Source organism: Salvelinus fontinalis, chromosome 21 (assembly GCF_029448725.1).
Source record: "Salvelinus fontinalis isolate EN_2023a chromosome 21, ASM2944872v1, whole genome shotgun sequence".
In the NCBI taxonomy this organism is placed as follows: domain Eukaryota; kingdom Metazoa; phylum Chordata; class Actinopteri; order Salmoniformes; family Salmonidae; genus Salvelinus; species Salvelinus fontinalis.
In genome coordinates this window covers 21,325,253-21,342,940 of record NC_074685.1, presented here as the reverse complement: position 1 = coordinate 21,342,940, position 17,688 = coordinate 21,325,253, and the positions used below count along the sequence as shown (strand labels likewise).

The window sequence follows — 17,688 nt, the reverse complement described above, 5'->3', positions numbered from 1 at the left end:
TGTGCAAAGCTGTCATAAAGGCAAAGGGTGGCTACTTAGAAGTATCTCAAATATAAAATATATTTTGATTTGTTTAACACTCTTTTGGTTGCTACATGATTTTGATGTCTACAATGTAGAAAAATAAAGAAAAACCCTTGAATGAGTAGGTGTGTTCAAACTTGTGACTGGTACTGTATATGATGTGACACATTCATTCATCAACCTCAACTTTTGTGGGGTTACTTTAAAAGTATCAGAATGGCATAGCAGCACATCATTTACTAAAGTAACTCTATTTCTCTCTCTCCACCCTTACCCTGCTCTTCATTCCATATAAATATCAGCTCATCCCAGCAGACAGCTCCTCTCTGTCAGATTTCAGAAGTGAACCTGCTCTGTACTTCTGATATGCCTGGACCAAACAGGAATGACCACTGCCCTACAGCTTGGACTCAACCACAGTTACACAACCCAGGCTGGGACCAGACTCCTACCAGTGCCCAGTGAGACTTAACAGAATTGGACCTCAAGTCGCACTCCAACACAATCAAAGCACTCTTTTTCCACACCCTGTTTAGTTTGATACATAGACATCAACCAACCAACCACATAACCCAAGCAGCTGGACTGTCCTCACCTTACATGTACAGTTGATCTGTCTTTTCTCTCAACCACTACCAATTCCTCTCACTGACTGCCATTGAGCGGTGAAGTCTGAACCAGATCTCTGACAGACTGTATTTGATTGTCCAAAGAAATCTGTACTTGGAAGATAATCATGCATTATAATGCGGTTTTCCAGGCTTACGATCTCTAGAAGGCGGCTATCTGGCTCCATTCTGTCTGCCTTGATGTCTATCTCTGTGTCTCCATCATTGTTGTCATATTATATATACTGCGTATGTATAACAGGAATGACCACAATACAGTGCATTCAGAAAGTATTCAGACCCCTTGACTTTTTCACATTTTAATGTTATAGCCTTATTCTAAAATGGATTAAATAGTTTTTTCCCCTCATTAATCTACACACAATACCCTATAATGACAAAGCAAAACAGATTTTTATAAATTACATTTTAGTACTTTGTTGAAGCACCTTTGGCAGCGATTACAGCCTCGAGTCTTCTTTGGTATGACGATACAAGCTTGGCACCCCTGTATTTGGGGAGTTTCTCCCATTTCTTCTCTGCAGATACTTTCAAGCTCTGTCAGGTTGGATGGGGAGTATCACTGCACAGCTATTTTCCGGTCTCCAGAGATGTTCGATTGGGTTCGGGCTCTGGCAGGGCCACTCAAGGACATTCAGAGACTTGTCCTGAAGCCACTCCTGCGTTGTCTTGGCTGTGTGCTTAGGGTCGTTGTCCTGTTCTAAGGTGAACCTTTGCCCCATTCTGAGGTCCTGAGCATTTTGGAGCAGGTTTTCATCAAGGATCTCTCTGTACTTTGCTCCGTTCATCTTTCCCTCGATCCTGACTAGTCTCCAAGTCCCTGCCGCTGAAAAACATCCACACAGGATGATGCTGCCACCACCATGCTTCACCGTAGGGATGGTGCCAGGTTTCCTCCAGACGTGACGATTGGCATTCAGGCCAAAGAGTTCAATCTTGATTTCATCAGACCAGAGAATCTTGTTTCCCATGGTCTGAGAGTCCTTTAGGTGCCTTTTGGCCAACTCCAGGCGGGCTGCATTGTGCCTTTTTACTGAGGAGTGGCTACCGTCCGGCCACTCTCCCATAAAGAACTGATGAGTGGAGTGCTGCAGAGATGGGAGAATCTTCCAGAAGGACAACCATCTCCATAGAGGAACTCTGGAGCTCTGTCAGAGTGACCATCAGTTTGGCCGTGCGGCCAGCTCTAGGAAGAATCTTGGTAGTTCCAAACTTCCTCAGTTTAAGAATGATGCATTTCCTCCAATGCTGCAGAAATGTTTTTCGTACCCTTCCCCAGATCTGTGTCCCAACACAATCCTGTCTCGGAGCACTATGGACAGTTCCCTCGACTTTATGGCTTGGATTTTGCTCTGACATACACTGTCAACTGTGGGACCTTATATAGACAGGTGTGTGCCTTTCCAAATCGTGTCCAATCAAATTGGATTTACCACAGGTGGACTCAAATCAAGTTATAGAAACATCTCAATTTCCAGTCTCATAGAAAAGGTCTGAATACTTATGTAAATAAGGTGTTTCTATTTTTAATAAATGTGCAAACTATTTTAAACCTGTTTTCACTTTGTCATTATGGGGTATTGTGTGTAGAATGATGAGGAAATGTTTTGTTTATCTATTTAAGAATAAGGCTGCAACAAAATGTGGAAAAAGTCAAGGGGTCTGAATACTTTCCGAATGCAGTGTATGGTGTCTGTCTCCTTCTTGTAAAGGGGAGTTGTGTAGTGATGGTGACCAAATTCCTTAAACAAGGAAGCCATCAGTGCCCATTCTTATCATGGTAAAGAAGAGACTCGGTGTTATTGTGTCCTGGAGTCCCAAAATGTAGGCTGAGGACGCCACACTTCATAGGAATGGGCAGACAATAACAAACATTAAACAATAACAAAATACGGCAAGGGTTCCACAATACTAGTAATTCGTTTTTCTACCTGATTTCAATTGACTTGGTTCCCCTTAGTGTATGCTTCTTCTGTGTGCCTTTTAGTTTTTATGTTTCCAATGCTGTGTTGGAGATTTTGCCAGAAGAGTCCAGGAGCAAGGGAATGTCAACACTCCCTCTTATAATTAAGAATTGCTCTGTAGACCTGCTCAACTTTGTTTGATCATCAAAGATCTGTGAAGTACTGCTTCAAATATTGCCTCGGCAGCTCATGCCATTTGATATACCTTCTGCAAGAAGCTTAATGTCAAAGGGACAATAGAGTATAAATGCCTTGGTGTAGCCTGGAATTAGACCCATTGTCTAGAATACTATTAGAAACTATTTCCCCCTTTCAGTGTTCATGTTTGAACACTGCTAAGTGTGAAAGATACCAAGAATAGCAACTATTGAAACAATTCACCAGCATGTGCGTTTGAAAGGTTGCCTGTCAGATACTGGTTCTTGTGTAGTGTATGGGTCAAATAGCTGCTATAGATGGAACAAGGAAGGGTGTGTCCTCATGGCCATGTTTTTACTTCAGTGACCAGCTTCTGACCTCTACAGCCAGACCTCCTACACTTTCAAATTCCATAGAGCAGGGTTTCCCAAACTTGGTCCTCAGGACCCCAAGAGGTGCACGTGTTTGTCTTAACTACACACTTGATCAATAGTTGATTTGAATCAGCTGTGTAGTGCTAGGGTAAAAACCAAAACATGCAGTCATTGGGGTCCAGAGGACTGAGTTTGGGAACCCCTGCCACAGAGTGAGCTGGTCTATTTTTAGTAATGAAGACATAGATATGAAACTTACACACAATTGTTTATCTGAGACCAGTGTAAGATGGCTCTAAGTCTTCAAGATTTTTACTCAAGTGTTTATTACTGTGGTGGCCAGGACTCGCATTCTCACACATACTCCTGACAGTATTGATGTACAGTTTCTATACTACACAATGCATTGCTTTTTGAACATCTTCAAAGGAAGGGGTTTAGATTAGACAGGACTGGCTATGGGAGGGTCAACATTTCTCTATACTGTAACTATGTATCATGATTACTTTGTTTTGTCAAGATTTTATTTTGTTTTGCACCTCACAAGAAATACAGGCAAGAGGAAAGGGGTGCTTGTCAATCGATGTATGTCGATGAGAAACAAGGGGTGAAAATAAGTAATGCATGATCTCAGTTTCTGCCACAACCCTATTGGGGAAACCAGGGAATGATAACTGGTTAGTGTCCACTGATAATCCTTGGATTCAAAGCATATAGAGCACACCTGCCATTCATCTGTGCCAACTGCTGCATTTAGGACCAAATCCCTAAGGCCAAAAGCTTTTCCTGGGAATTGTGCCTTTAATTGAATCGGGACCAAGAGCCAGAGCTTTATAATGGCATGTTCCGGTGAGACGGATTCCCTTGAGAGAATATTGAAGCCTGGGACCATTGTATATTCCTGTTAACAGTGTACCTGGAAGCCTCATCTAATATTCTCCAGCATCAGATGTGCTTACTGTTAAATTTGTAGTTGTCAATGATTTGAGCAAAAAAAGATGTCAGAACTGTACAAATGAAAGCTCAATAAATAGATGAAGCCTTGACAGTGAATAGTTTCTTTTGCAGTGTCAGACTAGTCTCCAGCCCTCATGTGAAAGCAGAATCTTCCAAGAGTGTGTGGGGGTATTTGTTGAAAGACACAGCACTCACAACAAATGGAAGGACTTTTGAGTTGGTTCCATACACGACAACTGAAGGGAATCTTCAAACTTTATTAAAATAATTAAATTGATAAAAAATAAGTACACCAGTAAAGAGCAGAATTAGTTATTCAAAACATTTTTACATAAATATATTACAAACAGTTCTAGATAAGATGGTGAGGGGAAGTGCTGGTATCTGGGTGAGAGGGAAGGTAGTTTGGACGTCAGTGATCTTTCCCTCTGGGTTCAGTGGCTTTGCCGAGATTTCCCGCTTCCTTCTTTAGTACACTCAGCAGTGTCTGAGAGCTCTCCAGAATCTGAGAATAAGGCATGAATTAAAAATAAACACTTGCCTCAGTACGAAATACCATATAGCCCGAGGTAAGTGGGAATGAGATGCAGCATGACAATGTGCTGTGTAACAATTTGATTGGAAGTCTGACTGAGCACTCCGTTGTTTTTAATTAACGACACTTACGGGCGTTTGTTTGCTCTGCCATTAAGCTCTTAGTAACACCAAGGGAGTTGAATAATAAGAAAACACGTGGGATGTATGTTGTCTTGAATTACAAGTAATTCCAGGATTCTTTTGTGAGTCAAATGTCTTGCCCTGTACGTTTGTAGGGTCTTTTTGCAGTCAAATTAACATGAGCGATCCTGTAAAGCTGACATGTCCATTCAGGGTTTTGTGAGACTAAACTTGCGTTGAAAAACCTAAACATAAGAAAAATAAACCCCCTGAACCCTGGCCTGACCTTCATATAGGCAGCCTCAGTCTCAGCGATGGTGCGGTCAAAGTCAGCGCGGGCGGTGAGTCGTCTGGCCAAGCTCTCATTGACGCGGCTTAGCTTCTCAGTGAGGACACGAATGTCGTGTTGTAGACGACCCTTCTCCTCCTCCTCCAGCTGTATCTGACGGTTCAACTCATCCCTCTTAGAGCACAGCTCCTCGATACCTGGGGAGAAGGAAACAATGGCTGTTTAGGAGATGGAGCGTAAATGTACAATTAATGTGGATACGACCATGGTATTCAGTTCAATTCATGTGTACATGTGACTGTTTTTACAGTGTAGCTGTAGCCTAAATCAATTACTTATAATTATGAATGCTTAGCATCAAATATAGCCTGGGCCTACATTCCTGGTCCCAACAGCATGTGAATAGTAACAAATCAGGGTATTTTAAAGAGAAAACAACCTAGAGGCCTATAATCTATCCTTCTAAATATGTATCAGACTTCCTGTGCACAATGTAAGAGGGATAACAGGCAGGGGGAGGTCTAAACTGAGGTCCCCCTCACTCAGCACCCCTTTCCTGTTGAATCAGCCCATTCCAGCCTGTGATGGATGAAAGTGTGTGAGAGACGGAGTCAATCATACATTAATGAAATCCCACTGCCAGAGGTCACATCTAATTCCATAGCTACGGACTAAGATCTTTCACAGTATAAAGATAGGCATTAGTTGCATCAACACTCCATCGAATCAGCTCCATAATACTAGCCTATATTTTCAAAGCCAGCCATTATGATTCAAAACTGCTGACATAAAATCTATCAAAACTATAATGAGTGGGTTGAGAATCAAGGGTTCAATTAATCTTACTGACAATTCCAATACATAGTCTTATGAAGCAGACCACCTGGGCTAAACTAGACTCGAGATGTCTGCAAGTCTAGATCACATCCCTCTGACATTACCAGTCATGTTAGTCAGATTATGGGCATCTATACATGACTCTGAAACAGTTACTCAGAGTTGGATGCATTTAAATTCTACACAAGCAGAATGCCATGTCAGGGGTTTGATGGCTGTGCTAAAGCAAGGTCAGTTATAGTCTGGATATTTCCGATGGGTCTGCTGTAGTCTGGAATAGCTGCAGACAGTATCTGCAGTACAAACACACACCTACTAATTGGATACCAATATTCTTGTAACAGTTCTATCCCCTCCCACTAACCACACACTGGGTGTCACAAGTGTGTAATTAACTAAATGAAGGCTTAAATAAATAAATTAATACAAAAGTATTTCAAACTAAACATATTTCCTTGACAAGTCAAACAGGTAAACTCCCGCACAGACTGGGTCCAAGTCTAGCGTCTCTTGCCTATAACATACAGACTAAGGAATAACATGATTCTGCCTTCTTTAATCCCCCTCCCTAACCTTTCAACAACTCAGTTGACTAAATCACACTTACTCTTGTGTAGCGATATAGGAAAAAAAGAACAATTGTCTGCACATGCACCTAGGGAAATAATGATTTTCTATGGGGAGAAAAGGAAACCGCATTAAAGACAGAGTCTAGAAACAGGCTGCATCAAAGCATGGGATAGAAGCAGCGTACTCTTTCAAGGTTAACTAACCAGATTCATAGTCAAAGTCACACGTGCCTAATTAGCTGTAGTTGTCCAAAAGGAGGAGCTGAAATATGATACATTCATTAAATCTTTTTCCCTGGCGGGCCTAAGTACAGCATAAAAATACCCATTTTTCCACAACGGACCCAAACAAGTGAAAACAAGAAGCTAGCTAGCTAACATACTGACATAGTTAACTGTTAGCTAGGTAGAAACTAGGTAAAGCAACGTAGTATTTTATAAACCGGATTTGGTGTCTATGTCAAAACACTAAGTTAACTGACAAATTATTTAACGACAAATATACAAAATGCCACATTCACTTACACTTGACAAGCTCATTGTTGTAGGTTTGTAGCGCTGCTCCTTGTTGGGTCATGATGTTGTAGATTATACTTACTTTTCCAGCTCTTCAGGGCCCTTCGCGCGCACAGCCAGAGTACTATCTACGTTAGTTAGCGACTCAATTATAACTTTGCAGTTTGAAGCCAAGTATTGCTACAGATAACTCTCGCTAGGTCTAACTAGTTGGAAAACTGGCTCATTTGTGCAAAGATTTAGGCAGTCGATATGGACTTCTCGACACCGACTCTGTCCTTCACTAGCTTCAAAATCCCTCCATTTAGCTAGTTTCCAAGACAACTAGCTAACAAACTGTCACATACACTTCCGCCACACTTTTATGACTTCCGCAACCATACATACGTCACTATTATGCGCCACAGGTTTAGCAAGAGCGCGATAACTTCAATCAAATGGATTCTATATTTACATTTTAGATACATATTACTATTTCTTATAAGCCATGCTACGTACATCTTATTAATATGGGTGAGTGATATAACACAGACGATAACTTTGTAAGTACACAATCGAGTGGTTCTCGCTGAGTAATTTGGTCCAACCGGGATGATGGACTCTACTGAGATGTTATTCTCAGTACCACAGGGGCTATCTTCTGCTTGGGACACCGTAACTGCAGCTCTGGTGAGTAGATGGACCTAACTTGCCTACGGTAGTACCTTGTGTTGTTGATATAGCCTGCTTGCCTTTTATGTGAGAATTAAATAAGATCAATTGTGCCACTGTGGTTGACTGCTGGACATGTAACGTTAGATAGCTAACGTTAACAGATGCACATGCCAGGCATTAGCTAACTAGCTAAAATCAATGTTGACCTATCAATGTACATACACACCATAGACCGTATCTGTTTATAAGAACATACACAATTTCCTCTGTCTGTAGGTGTCTCCAATGTCCAATGACATCACCATGTCTGAAGAGTCTCTCTCTGAGGGGCTTAGCCTGCTGTGCTCTAACAGCCTGGGACAGTTTCTGGAGGGATGGCTAATGGAGACCCTGCAGGTGCGTCTTACTACTGCTATTGCCCCTGAGTTCTGGGCTGGAATGAAGCAACCAGAGAATGAGCTGGAGGAGAAGGACAGGGCCAGGATCCTACTCATGGCCTTCCGTACCCTTTTGGACAGACTGCAACCTTTCCTAGGTGGATTCAAACATTCAAGTTACAGTTAAATGCACCTTTAATAATGCTAGAATTTTGACTGAACAGAATCTTGTCAAATGTGTAAAAATGTGCTCCATGTCCCTTTCCCCAGGAGGGTTGGAGAGGCTGGGTACCTGGCAGGACGAGGGCCGGGGTGGTCTGTGTGGCCCTGGTGCCAGGGGTCTCCGTGAGAGGGCCTTCTCCGTCATCAGGGCCATTCTGCTGTTCTCCCCCTCGGCTGTGCTCCAGGAGAGAATACTGGAGTTCTACAGTAGGACTTTCTCTGTGCACATGACCCAGGAGGGGGAGGCAGGGGAGGCTGAGGAGGGGGGCGGGGGGCCTGAGAGGGGGGTCTGTCAGGGCTGCACTGTCCCCACTCAGCGATGCTGGTGTCAGCAAGCCCTGGAGCAGCTGCAAGAGCTCAGCCAAGTACTGTGAGTGAATGGAGGGGTGCTGTGTCACTGTCTGCTCTGTTTTCTAGACCCTAATTGTGGTATTGCTTAATGTCTTACATTCAAATATGACAACAACAAACAACAACATCACAAATGTCTTAGATCAGGGTTCACTTCCTTAACCATTGTCTACATCTCTACCTTTGTGTGCCTGCTGTGTTTAAAATGTATCTTGTGCAGTTGTCTCTTCCTACAAATCTGCTAAAGTGTGATTGTCCCGCTCCCCAGGTCCAGGTTGCAGCTATTGGAGCGGGTCAGCTCAGAGGCGGTGACGTCCATCTTACACAAACTGATAGAGCAACGGATGGAGCAGCACTGCAGGGGGGAGTACGAGAGCTCTTTTCTCTTCGACTTTCAGGAGGTACAGTAGACCAAAGAGCCTGTCTATGGGAGGACCACCTCACAGAATAAAGTGGCATGACCTATCAACAAGTTTGACTTTTCCAGCTTGCCTTATTCAACAGAATAGGTCGCTGACCAAATAAAATTTGTTTTTCAAACAATTTACTACACCAAGTCCAAATCTCAGAAATGTGATAATTTATCTGTTTTACTCATTATCTTACTTAAAAACGTTCTCTCAAATTCCTCTTTGATTCTCTCTTTCTCCAGTGGCTAGAGCTGGTGTTGGGCTGGTTGAGCAGGGTGTTTGCCAGTGATGTGGGTGGAGTCAGTGGACTGGGCACGGTGCCCAACGGCACAGGCAGCGGGGCTGGGGTGGTGGGCCAGCCAGCTAATGCCGTGCTGCAGCGCTGGAGGTGTCACATGCACCAGTTCTTCTGCAGGATCTATGTCAACATGAGGATCGAGGAGCTCTTCAGCATCATCAGAGGTGAGGGGTTAGGGAACAGAGAGAGGAGATAGGGAGGTGGTGAATAATAAGAGAAAGCAGTCAGTGTTGGGCACTTGATGGCATAGGGAAGAGATTTGGTGGGAAGGAGATACAGAGAGGGCGGAGAGTTGTGGTTATTTCTTCTCCCTCACATGCTGTGGTTTGTTCTGTCCCTGTCAGATTTTCCTGAGTCAAAGCCTGCCATCGATGACCTCAAGTTCTGCCTGGAGAGAACCAATCAGAGGCAGCAGCTCCTCACGTCACTTAAGACAGCCTTTGACACCCGTCTGCTTCACCCAGGTCAGTGAACCGATGGCGGATTACAAACAATGACTGGTGTTTGCTGTTTATTTTGTCTGTTACACATTTAAAGCAGTGAAGACTAAGTGTTGTTTGCAAACATAATGTTAGAGAAGAAACTAGACTTGTGTATATGAATCCCATCCCAACAACATTCCTCTTCCCCTCTAGGAGTCCATACCTCTGACATCATCACTGTGTACATCTCAGCTATAAAGGCCCTACGGGAGCTGGACCCGTCCATGGTCATCCTGCAGGTTGCGTGCCAACCAATCCGCAAGTACCTCAGGTGGGTACACATGTATTATTGTAATCTGTATTTACACTGAAGAAAAATATAAACGCAACATGCAACAATTTCAAAGTTCATATAAGGAGATAAGTCAATTGGAAAAAAATCATCAGGCCCTAATCTATGGATTTTACATGACTGGGAATACAGATATGCATCTGTTGGTCACATATACCTTTAAAAAAAAGTCAGGGGCGTGGATCAGAAAACAAGTCAGTATCTGGTGTGACCACCATGAGATTCATGCAGCGCGACACATCTTCTTTGCATAGAGTTGATCAGGCTATTGATTGTGGCCTGTGGAATGTTGTCCCACTCATCTTCAATGGCTGTGCGAAGTTGCTGGATATTGACTGGAACTGTAACACAATGTCATACACGTTGATCCAGAGCATCCCAAACATGCTCAATGGGTGACATGTCTGGTGAGTATGCAGACCATGGAAGAACTGGGGACATTTACAGCTTCTAGCAATTGTGTACAGATCCTTGTGACATGGGGGCGTACATTATCATGCTGAAATATGAGGTGATGGTGGTGGATGAATGGCACGACAATGGGCCTCGATCTCATCACGGTATCTCTGTGCATTAAAATTGCCATCTGTGCCTGCCCATACCATAACCCCACCGCCAACCATGGGGCACTGTGTTCATAACGTTGACATCAGCAAACCGTCGCCCACACGGCGCTATACGCGCAGTCTGCCATCTGTCTGGTACAGTTGATACCAGGATTCATCCGTGAAGAGCACACTTCTCCAGCATGGCAGTGGCCATCAAAGGTGAGCATTTTCCCGCTAAAGTCAATTACGACGCAGAACTGCAGTCAGGTCAAGACCCTGGTGAGGACGATGACCATGCTGATGAGCTTTCCTGAGACAGTTTCTGATAGTTTCTGCAGAAATTTTTCACCGGTGGCTGGTCTCAGACGATCCTGCAGGTGAAGAAGACGGATGTGGAGGTCCTGGGCTGGCGTGGTTACACATGGTCTGCGGTTGTGAGGCCGGTTGGACATACTGCCAAATTCTCTAAAATGACGTTGGAGGCAGTTTATGCCATAGAAATTAACATTCAGTTCTCTGGCAACAGCTCTGGTGGACATACCTGCAGTCAGCATGCCAATTGCACGCTCCCTCAAAACAAAACAATATCTGTGTTATTTTGAGTTATGACAAAACTGCACATTTTAGAGTGGCCTTTTATTGTCCCCAGCATAAGATGCACCTGTGTAATGATCATGCTGTTTAATCAGCTTCTTGATATGCCACACCTGTCAGGTGGATGGATTATCTTGGCAAAGGAGAAATGCTCAATAACAGGGATGTAAACAAATTTCTACACAACATTGGAAAGAAATATGCTTTTTGTGCGTATGGAAAATTTTGGGGATCTTTTATTTCAGCTCATGAAATATTGGACCAACGCTTTACATGTTGCATTGTGAGGCAAATGTTAGAGAATATTGCTCTCTACTGGAACAAACAGGACCCTGAACAACTTCAACCCTCAAGCAATAGACTGCTAAATAGTTAGCCCGGGTAGCTATTGGTTAACTATTTAACTATCTGCATTGACCCTTTTTGCACTAACTCTTTCGACTCGTCACATACACTGCTGCTATTGTTTATGATTTATTCTGTTGCCTAGTCACTTTATCCCTACCTATATGTACATACACTACATGACCAAAAGAATGTGGACACCTGCTTGTCGAACATCTCATTCAAAAATCATGGGCATTAATATGGAGTTGGTCCACTCTTTGCTGCTATAACATCCTCCACTCTTCTTTCCACTAGATATGGGAATATTTCCATGGGGACTTGCTTCCATTCAGCCATGAGCATTAGTGAGGTCGGGCACTGATGTTGGGAGATTAGGCCTGGCTCTTAGTCGACATTCCAATTAATTCCAAAGGTGTTTGATGGGGTTGAGGTTAGGGCTCTGTGCAGGCCAGTCAAGTTCTTCCACACCGATCTTGACAAACCATTTCTGTATGGACCTCGCTTTGTGCATGGGGGCATTGTCATGCTGAAACAGGAAAGGGCCTTCCATAAACTGTTCCCACGAAGTTAGAAGCACAGAATTGTTGAGAATGTAATTGCATGCTGTAGTGTTACGATTTCCCTTCACTGGATCTAAGGGGTCTAGCCTGAACCATGAAAAACAGCCACAGACCATTATTCCCCCTCCACCAAACGTTACAGTTGGCACTATGCATTTGGTTCAGGTAGCGTTCTCCTGGCATCTGCCAAACCTAGATTCGTCTGCCGGAACTGCCAGATGGTGAAGCGTGATTCGTCACTCCAGAGAACGCGTTTCCACAGCTCCAGAGTCCAATGGCAGTGAGCTTTACACCACTCCAGCCGACGCTTAGCATTGCACATGGTGATCTTAGGCTTTTGTGCGGCTGCTCGGCCTTGGAAGCCCATTTCATGAAGCTCCGGACAAACAGTTCTTGTGCTGACGTTGCTTCCAGAGGCAGTTTGGAACTCGGTAGTGAGTGTTCCAAATGACGATTTTTACACGCTACGCGCTTCAGCACTTGGCGGTCCAGTTCTGTGAGCTTGTGCGGCTTACCACTTCGCGGCTGAGCCGTTGTTGCTCCTAGACATTTTCCACTTCACAATAACAGCACAGTTGACCAGGGCAGAAATTTTACGAACTGACTTGTTGGAAAAGTGGTATCCTATGACGGTTCCACATTGAAAGTCACTGAGCTCTTCAGTAAGGCCATTCTACTGCCAATGTTTAGCTATGGAGATTGCATGGCTGTGTGCTCGATTTTATACACCTGTCAGCAACGGGTGTGGCTGAAATGGGGCTCCCAAGTGAGGCAGCTGTCTAAGGCACTGCATCTCAGTGCTAGAAGCGTCACTACAGACCCTGGTTCGATCCTGGGCTGTATAACAACCGGCCGTGATCGGGAGTCCCATAGGGTGGCACACAATTGTCCCAGCATTGTCTGGGTTAGGGGAGGGTTTGGCCGGTGTAGGTCGTCATTATAAAATAAGAATTTGTTCTTAACTGACTTGCCTAGTTAAATAAAGTTAAAAAGTACCAATAGCCGAATCCACTAATTTGAAGGGGTGTCCACAAATGTTTGTATATTTGGTGTGTCTACCTCAATTACCTCGTACCCACTGCACATCGACTCGGTACTGGTACCCCGTGTATATAGCCAAGTAATTGTTACTCATTGTGTATCTATTCCTTGTGTTATTATTTTATTTCTCTATATTCTATATTCAATTTTTTATTGTTGGAAAAGGCCCATAAGTTAGCGTTTCACTGTTAGTCTACACGTTGTGTGCGAATTATGTGACAGATATTTTATTTGATACTTTACTGATTTGATTCCCATAGCATGTTGCTGTGATGTTGACGTAACGTTTGTGTGCCGCTGCTAGGACGCGGGAGGATACAGTGCGTCAGATAGTGGCCAGCCTTACTGGAGATGCGGAGGGCTGCAGTGACCTGGCCAATGAGTTGTCCCGTGCCGACCCCGTGACCCTGGAGACCCAGGACAGTGAGGACGAGGGCAGCGACCCAGAGGAATGGACCCCAGACCCTAAGGATGCTGTGACAGGTCGAACCCTCTGTGTACCCACCTTACACACACTGCATTCTTTTACTCTGTGAACTCCAATTCTCCATTGGAGATGTATTGTATATGATTATCACTATCAGGTTGTCATCACACTAGACAAACTGTCAGTTTCCTGTTTCTGCTGTATTGAACTAGAATTGCTCCAAAAGAACACCTCTCCAACACATCTCTTTCACTAAATGCAAAATCACCTTCCTTCTTCTCTCAGACAAGACAGGGTCTAAGCGACGTTCGTCTGACATCATCACTCTTCTGGTCAGCATATATGGCAGTAAAGAGATTTTCATAGATGAGTACAGAACTGTCCTGGCAGACAGGCTGCTCCACCAGTTCAACTACAATACAGCCAGGTACGCAACTCTCATGTACAGTAGCTAGTACCTGCATTCCAAAGGCATGTATCCCATTGCTATACTGTACATTACTCACTTCACTCCTTTACTGCACACCATGAAATCCTACTACTCAGCATCCATCTACACACTTGAGACACTTTGGAGTCACTATTATTACGCAGATATACTGGTGTTGGTAGTCTTGTTGATTATAATGTATTCTCTGTTTGGTCATTTTGGGTGAGTGAAATCGTTCCATATTTGTTCTATAAGTCACTTTTCTCATGTGCCTCCAGGGAGATTCGTAATGTGGAGTTGCTCAAACTGAGATTCGGAGAGTCCCATATGCACTACTGCGAGGTGATGCTGAAGGTAAAGTACTGTACATACACTACTCTGTGTCTCCTTAAGTTCCCATTCATACCAGCGTGAGCTTTGACATCATGACTCCCTAGCTGTGTCACAACTGATCACCATCAGAGTATGTGAGCGGAGTTGAGCGGTGGGAAATCATGCTCATTGCTCATGGGTGCTTGCGCACCACTCCGGAGCTCCACGTCCTTTCAAACCGCTCTGCTAAAAATCACTCCTCGCTCACTGGGAAAAAAACTGCCGCTCCATTCATTAAAGTCACAATTTAACCAACACTCATCTATTTTTGTGACTACTGGGTCACGGGGTCATTTGGTTTTGAACTATTCAAACCAAACCATATGATTTGAATGAAAAGTATTTTTCAAAACAACAGGAAAAGGTGACTGTAAGAAGCGCTCATAATTGTATATAGGCTACATGTCATATTAACCAGCTTATAAACATTCGAAATAAGTCAGGAGCCAGACAGGGAGCGTCAGAAGGAACAAAAATGTGTTATCTAGGCTATATTATTTCAATTATTTCAAGGCTATAGCCTACAAAGAAATACATGGTGAAGCATTTGTGAGTGCAACACACTAGGCTGGTAGGGAGTCGGGGACATTAAGTGCTCAGCGTTTAAACAACATTTTGTTGTATTAAATCATTGTAGTCTATAAATTGCGCATATAGGCGGTGACTTAACATTAAATACAAATTAAATGAAAAATGCCTTATTAGGCTCAGTCTACAGTGCCTAATTTTTAGAAACATGAGCTTGGCCAGAGTCTGTGACTTCAGACTCATGCGATGGTGCCTGGAGAGAAGGCCAGCAGTGGAGAATATCCTCTCCACACTTGCAGAGCCACTGGGGATGCTAAACACCCTTTGGGCCAGGCTGGGCAGGGTGCATAGTTGTTTTTTTTATTTTTCTACAGGTAAGCCTAAAGGATTTTAGGTAAAATAACCCTATCATAATGGAAAATGGAAAACTGCCAGGCTTTTTGGTGCCAAATCAATTATGGCCTATTGTATAGATAAATGAACGAAACTGAACAAAACTTTTAAGAGATCTGATTTTTTTTGTTTATAAATACTTTGCTACAATGACACACTTAGCTAGCTACCAACCTCATTCCTTTCTGTTAGCATGTGCACGTAGTAAGTACACCATTATGCTTTCGGGAATACATGTCTTTTCAGATTCCACAATTATTATTTAGTTGTGGAGACTACAACACTGCACTCCCTCTCTTGCTCTTAGTCCTCCTGTTTTATCAGTTTGTTTATGAAAATATTTAGCAAACTGGATGACAGTAGCTAAATCAAGGGAATATAGCAGTACACAAGTGGACTACAAATGCATGCTGGGCCGGGCCTGAGCTCGTGAAGTGAGTACTGGAGGCTCCAGTCTTGGGGAATCTCGCTCCACCTCCAGTCAAATTGGGCACGCTGCGCTCCGCTCACATACTCTAATCACCACTGATCACAGCAGTATCTTTAAAAATACATGCAGTCCCATCTATCATAGGATAAAAGCTGAGGACACAGGACAGTACAGTATGAGGAAAAGAGGCCATTAGAGCACTTTAGGACAGAGCCTCACTCTCTTCTCCTCTCTTCCCTCTCTCTCTCCAGGATGTGGCTGACTCACGAAGGATCAACACCAACATCCGTGAGGAGGAGTCCAGGCTGGCTGAGGAGGAGCAGCCCCCTCTGTCCCTGTCAGCCATGATCCTGTCCTCTGAGTTCTGGCCCACACTGAAGGAGGAGAAGATGGAGCTCCCGCCCCTGGCCTCCCAAGCCATGGAGGCCTACACACACCGCTACGAGAAACTCAAGGTACTTGATGATGGAGCCGTAGCCTGGGTGCCAGTCTGTTTCTTCTGTAGTCAAGTCTTTATAAACAGACTGGCAGCCAGGCCAACAGAGAATTAATAGGGACATTCTATTTAAAAATGTCATTTCATACTTCAAACGCTCTCCCTCCCCAGGCGATGAGGACCCTGAGCTGGAAGCCTCATCTGGGCTTAGTGACCCTGGATGTGGAGCTGGAGGACAGGACTCTGACTAACCTGACTGTGTCCCCCATCCACGCTGCCATCATCCTGCACTTCCAAGACAAAAGTTAGTACTATGGCCATCACAGGCTGCCTTATGTTCAACTTATCAATGCATACAAACATTGTACAAGTAACTAAGATTTACCTTTACCATTGCTCTCTCTCTGTCTATGTGTCCTGAAGGCTCGTGGACTCTGGAGGATCTGAGTGGGGTCCTGGGCGTGCCCCAGGAAATGGTGAGGAGGAAGTTGGCTCTGTGGCAGCAGCAGGGGGTCCTAAAGGAGGAGGCTGGGGGGCGCTACTCTGTCCTGGAAACAGGCTCATCCCGGGAGAGACCTGAGAGAGGGGTGATGCTGATTGACAGTGACGAGGAGGGAGACTCCAATACCACCACTCAGTCAGAGCAGAGGGAGGAGAAACTACAGGTGCATTGCGCACACACACACACACACACACACACACACACACACACATTGGAGGCATGGAATTCAAATACAAATCTCCTGTCAAATACAAATCAAGCTAGCCCTAACAGCAGTGTTCTCTCTCCCCTGTGTGCATGGTTGTTGGTACAGTTGTTCTGGGCCTACATCCAGGCCATGCTGACCAACCTGGAGACCATGACCCTAGAGCGCATCCACTCCATGCTCAGGATGTTCGTTGCCACGGGACCTATTGTCACAGAGATGGACGTGAACGAGCTGCAGGCCTTCCTGCAGAGGAAAGTGCGAGACCATCAGCTCATCGTGTCCGCAGGCGTCTACAGACTGCCCAAGTCCACCAACTGAGGATGGGGAGAAGAGAGGAGAAAAGAGGAGGTTCAACTGAAAAATGGAAATATCTGATTAGTTTCTGAAATGTACATGATGCAACATTGCAGTTGGAGACTCCAGTTTCACAGATTAACCTTTTCAGAAATAGGTTTCGAGGGCAACTGAAAATGCCAAGCATCGTGCTGAATTACTATGTCTTACAATAATAATGGCTATAAGGAGCATGAACCTCTCATTCTGTCTTTATTGTTGACCATCCAGGTTGCTTGACTTTGTTATGAGTTTTGGAGGACTCAAAATCATACTTTCAATGTGTTTCAGCACCCATTGTGTTTTGATGCTTTTAAAACAAAGTTGCACATTGAATTGACACGTGGTTGGACTTTGTGTAATTTGAAGTTCCCCTTTTGATAACATGACAATTGTCTGAGGTAATAAAAATACATGAATATGTAATATGATTGTATTTGTCTTAAAGATTATTGTAGCGCTCGCCGAAATGAAGCCTTGTGAGGAACTCCTGACTTC

At 44.1% G+C, this 17,688-nt stretch overlaps 3 protein-coding genes across 3 annotated transcripts in view; 2 read left to right on the top strand and 1 right to left on the bottom strand.

Annotated features, from left to right (window-relative positions):
• The window catches only part of LOC129818425 (taperin-like), a 29,558-nt gene extending 25,383 nt beyond the window's left edge, over positions 1 to 4,175 (top strand). The window contains exon 4 of the mRNA XM_055874281.1: positions 327 to 4,175. Within this exon, the coding sequence (XP_055730256.1) occupies positions 327 to 389 (63 nt within the window). The 3' untranslated portion in view covers positions 390 to 4,175. The remainder of the gene's footprint in view (positions 1 to 326) is intronic.
• Positions 4,176 to 4,329: 154 nt separating this feature from the next.
• On the bottom strand, positions 4,330 to 7,302 carry ssna1 (Sjogren syndrome nuclear autoantigen 1). The gene is made up of 3 exons (XM_055874285.1): positions 6,964 to 7,302; positions 5,030 to 5,229; positions 4,330 to 4,591 (listed from the first exon to the last, which is right to left on the bottom strand). Exons 1-3 carry the CDS (start codon positions 7,013 to 7,015, stop codon positions 4,499 to 4,501), a joined length of 345 nt encoding a protein of 114 aa, XP_055730260.1. The 5' UTR covers positions 7,016 to 7,302; the 3' UTR covers positions 4,330 to 4,498.
• Positions 7,303 to 7,322: 20 nt separating this feature from the next.
• anapc2 (anaphase promoting complex subunit 2) lies at positions 7,323 to 17,616 on the top strand. The gene is made up of 14 exons (XM_055874282.1): positions 7,323 to 7,623; positions 7,885 to 8,143; positions 8,256 to 8,577; positions 8,827 to 8,959; positions 9,211 to 9,430; positions 9,611 to 9,730; positions 9,902 to 10,019; positions 13,436 to 13,614; positions 13,844 to 13,985; positions 14,267 to 14,342; positions 15,963 to 16,166; positions 16,319 to 16,451; positions 16,571 to 16,812; positions 16,963 to 17,616. The coding sequence occupies exons 1-14, from the start codon at positions 7,546 to 7,548 to the stop codon at positions 17,173 to 17,175; spliced, it is 2,439 nt and encodes an 812-aa protein (XP_055730257.1). The 5' UTR covers positions 7,323 to 7,545; the 3' UTR covers positions 17,176 to 17,616.
• The last annotated feature ends 72 nt before the right edge of the window (positions 17,617 to 17,688 follow it).

Coding starts and splice junctions, on each gene's coding strand:
- ssna1 (XM_055874285.1), bottom strand. CDS start 7,015: ATGACCCAACAAGGAGCAGCGCTACAAACCTACAACAATGAGCTTGTC. Junction 5,230..6,963: donor CAACAATGAGCTTGTCAAGT/GTAAGTGAATGT, acceptor CCTTCTCCCCAG/GTATCGAGGAGCTGTGCTCT. Junction 4,592..5,029: donor CTGAGGCTGCCTATATGAAG/GTCAGGCCAGGG, acceptor CCTTATTCTCAG/ATTCTGGAGAGCTCTCAGAC.
- anapc2 (XM_055874282.1), top strand. CDS start 7,546: ATGATGGACTCTACTGAGATGTTATTCTCAGTACCACAGGGGCTATCT. Junction 8,578..8,826: donor CAAGAGCTCAGCCAAGTACT/GTGAGTGAATGG, acceptor CCCGCTCCCCAG/GTCCAGGTTGCAGCTATTGG. Junction 16,167..16,318: donor ACCGCTACGAGAAACTCAAG/GTACTTGATGAT, acceptor CTCCCTCCCCAG/GCGATGAGGACCCTGAGCTG.